The sequence below is a fragment of the Dipodomys merriami genome, unplaced genomic scaffold (genome assembly GCF_024711535.1).
Source record: "Dipodomys merriami isolate MVZ:Mamm:240054 unplaced genomic scaffold, mDipMer1.0.p SCAF_142, whole genome shotgun sequence".
In the NCBI taxonomy this organism is placed as follows: Eukaryota; Metazoa; Chordata; class Mammalia; order Rodentia; family Heteromyidae; genus Dipodomys; species Dipodomys merriami.
Window position 1 is genome coordinate 1,664,700 of NW_027202738.1, and position 6,750 is coordinate 1,671,449.

The 6,750-nt window shown below is 45.1% G+C and overlaps 1 protein-coding gene across 1 annotated transcript; it reads left to right on the forward strand.

Annotated features, from left to right (window-relative positions):
- Positions 1–2,117: 2,117 nt before the first annotated feature.
- On the forward strand, positions 2,118–5,337 carry LOC138826368 (large ribosomal subunit protein eL6). The gene is made up of 6 exons (XM_070021458.1): positions 2,118–2,382; positions 2,473–2,571; positions 3,447–3,590; positions 3,944–3,992; positions 4,645–4,829; positions 5,149–5,337. The coding sequence occupies exons 1-6, from the start codon at positions 2,140–2,142 to the stop codon at positions 5,299–5,301; spliced, it is 873 nt and encodes a 290-aa protein (XP_069877559.1). The 5' UTR covers positions 2,118–2,139; the 3' UTR covers positions 5,302–5,337.
- The last annotated feature ends 1,413 nt before the right edge of the window (positions 5,338–6,750 follow it).

The window sequence follows — 6,750 nt, forward strand, 5'->3', positions numbered from 1 at the left end:
CAGCCCCTTTTCAGCCTTTTTCCATATATAAAACTAAATGTCATACAAGATTCAGCTCTAACTCAAATAGCCAGCTCTATTTTGCACCACTCCCCTTGACCACGTTCTCAAAATAAACCAGAGGCCCCTTCCTATGCTCTTGGGCTGCCTGCTCATTCTTCTATCAGTACCTAACACATTTCAGTGTCAGATGGCTGAGTCCTCTGGCTCCTTCCTTAGATTAAGAGCTCCTTTTAAGACAAAGTAATCTTTGTCTATATATAGCATAGCTCCTGGTTTATAACAACCTCAACAGATATTCATTTAATGACTCTTATTTTGTATTTCTCAACTTCAAAAACTGCATTTTCCTTTTCATGTCACTTTCTCTTTTTGTGTGTGTGTGTGTGTATGTGTGTGAAAAATCTTCCTATGCCAACACCTACCTATAATAATGATTTGAATATACTCTTTTTCCTTTTTTGTGCCAATACTGTGGCTTGAACCCAGGACCTCTTGATCTTGCTTGGCCTTTTCACTAGTCTGGTAGTCTATCACTTGAGCCAAGCCTCCAATGATGTTTTTTGCTGGTTTTGGCAGTAAGAGTCTCATAGGAGCTACACTTATAATCCTACCTACTTAAGATGCTGATATCTGAGGATTGCAGCTTGAAGTTGGCCTAGGCAGGAAAGTCAGTGGGATTTTAATCGCCAATAATTACACAGCCAACAACTAAAAAAAAAAAAAAAAAAAAAAAAAGTGGAGCTGTGGCTCAAGTGGTAGAATGCTAGCCTTGAAGTTCATGGACAGCACCCAAGCCCTGAGTTCAAACACCAGAACTAGCCCCCACCTCCAACCCCACCCCCTCAAAAAAAAAGAATCCTGGTGCAGAGCCAGCTTCACTGGAGACTCATCTCTAGTTAACTGCTAAAAAAGCTGGAAGTGGAACTGTGGCTTAAGTGGTGGAGTGCGCTAGCCTTAAGCAAAAAAATTCAAGGACAGTATCCAGGTCCTGAGTTCAAGCTCCAAATATTAAATAAAAAAATTAAATGTAATTAAAGGCACAAGCAAGCTAGTGGCTAGTGATTTATTTATTTAATTTTACACCAGGTCTTACTTAGGAGCCCAGGCTAGCTTCGAACAGGTTCAATTTTTTTTTTTTAATTTATTTTTTGCCAGTCCTAGGGTTTGAACTCAGGGTCTAGGCACTGTCCCTTAGCTTACCACTTGAACCACAACTCCTTTTCCAGCCTAGCCTGGCTTCGAACTCTGACCTTCGGATCTCAGCCTCCTCTGCGTTGGGCCTACAAAAACTGTTCCCTATTTCAGGAATTACAGCTACATGCTGAAGTGAAAACTACATTTCCCATGATGCCGCGTCCAGGAAGGAAGTTCAACGAGACGCCTCCCGTCATCACTTATAGACCGGAAGCCGGGAACGTAGTCCTCTTTCCCGTCTTGCAAGGTAAGAATGGCTGCCGCCTCTGCAAGACTCGATTTCAGGACCCCCTAATCCTTCGCCATCCGAGACCGAAGGATACTAATTTCACACCTACAACGGTCGAACATGTCCAGACTTAACTTAGAGGCCTCCCCGGACGTTTTCTTTCTGTCGGGTTGGTGGGGAGCGAAGGGAGGGTAGGTGGGGAGCGGACAAGGCCCCGGCCGGTTGTCGCCTTGGACCCGGGAGACGAGGCCCCTACGAGGTGCCGTAGCGAGGTGGTGTGACGAGAGCGACCGCGCGACTCCGCGCGCGATTCTGAGGCCTGGTGGAGGTTCCCGAGTTTGCCGCCGAACTGGCCTCAGCCACGTTGGAGCCTGCGGCCGTGGCCAAAACCTTAACGTCCCCTTAGCCATCCCCCGAAGCCGTCCCGGCGTCTCTGCTTGCTTTATGCTGGGCCCAGTGTGTTAAAAGACTCTGTTAAGTTTTTCTGACCCACAAAACAGGGACAGTAATGGTGTGGGGACTTTAGGCTACAAACCAACACACTCAAGTTTCAGAAGATCATAGTGTGTTCGCCGCATGAGGTTTAAGAGTAGGAATTGGAAGGGTGATGCCTTCGAGGTTGGGGGGGGGGAACCCAGCCCCTCTGTAGTTTTACTTAGAATTGCTTTTTTTGTGTGTAGGATGGTGTCTTATTTATTTTACAATATTCATAGATGGCGGGTGAAAAGGCTGAGAAGCCGAATGCTAAGGAGAAGAAACCTGCAGCCAAGAAGGCTGGTGCCGATGGCAAGGTGAAGAAGGCTACCCCAAAGGCTAAAAATAAAAAGCCCAAGAAAGGGATGCCCCACTGCAGCCGAAATCCTGTCCTGGTCCGAGGAATTGGCAGATACTCACGGTCTGCAATGTATTCCAGAAAAGCCATGTACAAGAGGAAGTACTCAGCTGCTAAGTCCAAGGTAAGGGGAGAAAAGGAACGCTGGCCTTTAACATCTGAACTTTAATCGTCGGCACTGACTTTGTGCGTGTGTGTGCGTCTGTCTTTGTAGGTTGAAAAGAAAAAGAAGGAGAAGGTTCTTGCAACTGTCACAAAACCAGTTGGTGGTGACAAGAATGGAGGAACCCGGGTGGTTAAGCTTCGGAAAATGGTGAGACTTGAAGGGATATCAGATGGCTGGGTATGCTAGGGACGCCACCCAGTTGGCAAGGTGCTTGCCGGAATTCAATCTCCAACACTGCCAAGGGACTGGGGGGAGTGTCCTATTTTATTTGTTACTCCTAGTACTTTTGTGGTGGTTTGTGTTTTTTTGGTCAATTTTTGGCTTGAACTTGGCCTGGGCACCTGAGCTGAGCCACAGCACCACTTCCGGCTTTTTCTGTTACTGTGACACTGAGGAACCAAACTCGGCTTCATGCATGCTAGACAAGCACTCTGCCACTAAGCCACATTCCTAGCCCATGGTGTGTTACTTTCCAGTAAGTGGATTAATAAATCCTGAAGTTCAGTCTTGAGAGATTTGTTTCCCTTTGCATAAAATGCAAGTAAGGCATGGTTTTGCGAGGTTAAGTTGTGATACAGGGGATGTAGCATGCGTTATTCTTGGTTTCTATATTTTTCTTAGGGGGCTTTGTACTTCCTATTCAGATGCTTTACTACTGAAGTCATGCTTCCAGCCTACTTTAAATGGAAACTAAAGCTGTATCTCCATTGTTTACCCCTTCTGTGATGTAAACTGTTTTGGATATCTTTTTCTGAACAAATGATTGTGTGGGTTTTGTTTTTGTGACAATGATCCACAGATCTCAACTTCCTAAGTACAGGCATGAGCCACCCAAGCTCATCCTGAATGATGATTTATCCAAAGTTGATGACTAAACAAGGCTTACATGGAAATCATTGTCATCCTACTGGGGACAGTAAAAAAAAAAAAAGAGGAGGATAGAGCATTGGAGTTTCAAGTCAGGGCCTGTGACACAGGGGTCCTAAACATTGAAATAAGTTTAAGGCGTGGGTTTTCTCCAGCCTAGATACTACCCCACTGAGGATGTGCCTCGGAAGCTGCTGAGCCATGGCAAGAAGCCCTTCAGTCAGCACGTGCGAAGGCTGCGGGCCAGCATCACTCCAGGGACCATCCTCATCATCCTCACTGGGCGCCACAGAGGCAAGGTGAGCATGCTGCCTTAGCGGGGCAGGGCCGCGGGTACCAGAGGGCTTTTGGTGGCTTTGCTCGGTTCTGTCATGGCAGGGCTGTTCATTCACTCCATGATGGGGCAAGAATTAGCATTGACATGGCAGTTCACTGTTCATCGAATTTCCCTATTTTAAATGACAAGTTTATGATGTGTAATTGTTGGCTATTTATATCGTGTGCTGCAAATGGCACTACATCCACTTGCAGAACGTGTATTTTATTTAGTAGCCAACTGTGGCTATTCCCCAAGCTTCTGACTTTATTGACTAGGATTTAATACAGAAGTCGGTTCATAATTGTAGAAAACTGTTTTCTGTTTGGCTTTCAGAGAGTGGTTTTCTTGAAGCAGCTGGGCAGTGGCTTACTACTTGTGACTGGTAAGAAAATCCAAGTGTATGTGTGTGAGCACTCATGCTTGCCTGTATGGACACACTGGTCGATGGGGTTAATCTCTGGGCCGGTGTGCTGCCCCTGAGCTTTTTTGCTCAAGGCTAGTGCACACCTACTTGAGCCACAGCTCAACTTTTAGATATTATTTTGGTAGTTAACTGGAGATGAGGTGGTTTCAAAAGCTTGAGGTATGTATACACATTTGCTCCATCTACGTAGTTTTTCGTGACTAAGGATGTGAGGTGTGATACACTGCTTTGTGGATCTGTGGGTTAAATGTAAGCAGGTATTGGGCTTTTTGTTCCAACTCATCAAGTAAACTTAATATAGTACAGAATGGTTGACTGCTGGCCTTCAGGAAATAATCCTGTGTAAACTAACAATTGAGCTGTCATTGGCATCAGGGTAGAGTTTGAACTAGTAAGTGAATTGTTTATTCCAGGCAAGCAATGGGGTGTGTGTAAATGGGTGCGGTTAATTAGGGATCACTGATTTTGACTAACCTGGATCACTTGGAGGGACTAGAACAGGAAAGACTCCTGGACAGACTTGAGATCTGGGGCATTAGAATTTTTCCACATGAGGCTCTGCCTGCGCAGCTAGTATGAAGTGTTTTTCACCTTGCATTTTCTTTCTCAGGACCTCTGTCCCTCAACCGTGTTCCTCTGCGTAGAACACACCAGAAATTTGTTATTGCCACCTCCACAAAAATTGATATCAGCAAGGTGAAAATCCCTAAACACCTCACTGACGATTATTTCAAGAAGAAGAAGCTGCGGAAGCCTAGACACCAGGAGGGTGAAATCTTCGACACAGAAAAAGAGGTGCGTGTTCCTGTCACCTGCCTCCTGCAGTAGCACAGGTCTCTCTCTGGAATGGGGTAATGTCCTTTAGTTTTTACTACTGAGCTGAAATTTAGAGTGACAGTGTTTTAGGGGAATCACTAGGGATGCCTTTATCTGTCATTGGCTTGCTGTAGAATAAACAAGCCACTCCATTCATTGTACAAAGGTATAGTATTTATTTCACTGCTCCAGTGTAAGAGTTGGCAAGGCTGCCCTAACTGCTTGTATTTTCTGTAATTCATCCTGACAAGATATGTGTTATTTTCTGTACTAATTGTTTAATTTTCTCTTCATTTAGAAATACGAGGTTACAGAACAGCGCAAGGTTGATCAGAAGGCTGTGGACTCACAAATTCTACCCAAAATCAAAGCTATTCCTCAGCTCCAAGGCTACATGAGATCTCTTTTTGCCCTAACAAATGGAATTTATCCTCACAAAATAGTGTTCTAAACTTACCAAGAGCCTAATTAAATCATTTATACATTTTGTTTGTGTCCTTTCTAGTTTTTGGCTTTCTTTTTTGGTTTTGTTTAGAAATGGGATCACTGAAAGGTTAATGAACAAAGGGTTGAGTTCAAGCCAGCCTGGGCCGGGTACCATGTTCCAGGCCAGCTTATTTTCACCCAGGTCCCAGTGGCTTATGACTGATCTTAGCTACCTGAAATTGATTGGGATGGAACACAGTTTGAAGCCTAGCCTGGGCAGAAAAGTTGTCAAGACTGTTTCAATTGATGGCTAGCTGCCGGAGCTACATGGGAGGCCAGGATTTGGAAGGTATCCATTCCAGGCTAGCCCAGGCAGCTGAGATATGAGGATCATTGTTTGAAGCCACCCAGGACAAAAAAGCTTGAGGATTGCTATTGGCCAGCAAAAAGCTGGACTCAGAGGTATAGACTCAATGTGGCTCAGTTCCAGTACTGACACAAAAATGTCCACAAGACTCCCATCTCAGGGTTGGCAGCAAGTGCTAGCCAGTGAGTGAAGGTGGCTGCTACTATATTTGAATCCAGGTCTTAGACCTAAGAAGAAAAGATTTCCACTCAGCCGGGCGCTGGTGGTTCACGCCTGTAACCCTAGCTACTCAGGAGGCTGAGATCTGAGGATCGCGGTTCAAAGCCAGCCCGGGCAGGAGAGACCGTGAGATTCCTATCTCCAATAAACCACCAGAAAACCGGAAGTGGCGCTGTAGCTCAAGTGGTAGAGCGCTCGCCTTGAGCTGAAGAGCTGAGGGACAGCGCCCAGGCCCAGAGTTCAAGCCCCACGACCGACAAAAAAAAAAAAAAAGATTTCCACTCAACAGAAGTCGTGGCATTTATCTATACCAGCTCAACAGGAATCCTAAAACAGGACTGTCATGTTCACAAAGGCAGGTAGTGCCAACAGGACTGGGGGGTTCACTCAACCAACCATGGAAAGCCTGCCTTTACTAACCAAATGAAGGTACAAGTATACTGCTTTTGTAAGAAAAGTCAGTGTCTTGCTTTGTAGCCCCAGCCTCAGCCTTGTGATCTGAAAGATCCACTACATAGCCCTTGACTTGGAGAAGGTAAATTTCTGGCTCTTGGTCAAGAAGTAAGGTGCTTGCTCAAGGTCCTCCATTTATCCCATTGCACGGTAAAAATTGAGATAAAATATTTTCCCCTTTTTAAAAGATACCAGACACTGGGCTAGGGTGGCTAGGGTCTAGTTTAAAACATCACTCTAGTGTTTTTCCTCTGCAAGCAGAGGGTGGTCTCGAACTCAATCTTCCTCTGACTACCTAGTACTGTAATACAAGGGGTATACTGTCACATCTGGTTCTATCCTCCAAGAAGGTCACATTCATAAATTCTGCAGATGTAATTTTTTTGTCAGTCCTGGAGCTTTAACTTGTGGCTTGGTTTGTTTTTTTTTTTTTTT

Coding starts and splice junctions, on each gene's coding strand:
- LOC138826368 (XM_070021458.1), top strand. CDS start 2,140: ATGGCGGGTGAAAAGGCTGAGAAGCCGAATGCTAAGGAGAAGAAACCT. Junction 3,591..3,943: donor CTGGGCGCCACAGAGGCAAG/GTGAGCATGCTG, acceptor TTTGGCTTTCAG/AGAGTGGTTTTCTTGAAGCA. Junction 3,993..4,644: donor TGGCTTACTACTTGTGACTG/GTAAGAAAATCC, acceptor TTTCTTTCTCAG/GACCTCTGTCCCTCAACCGT.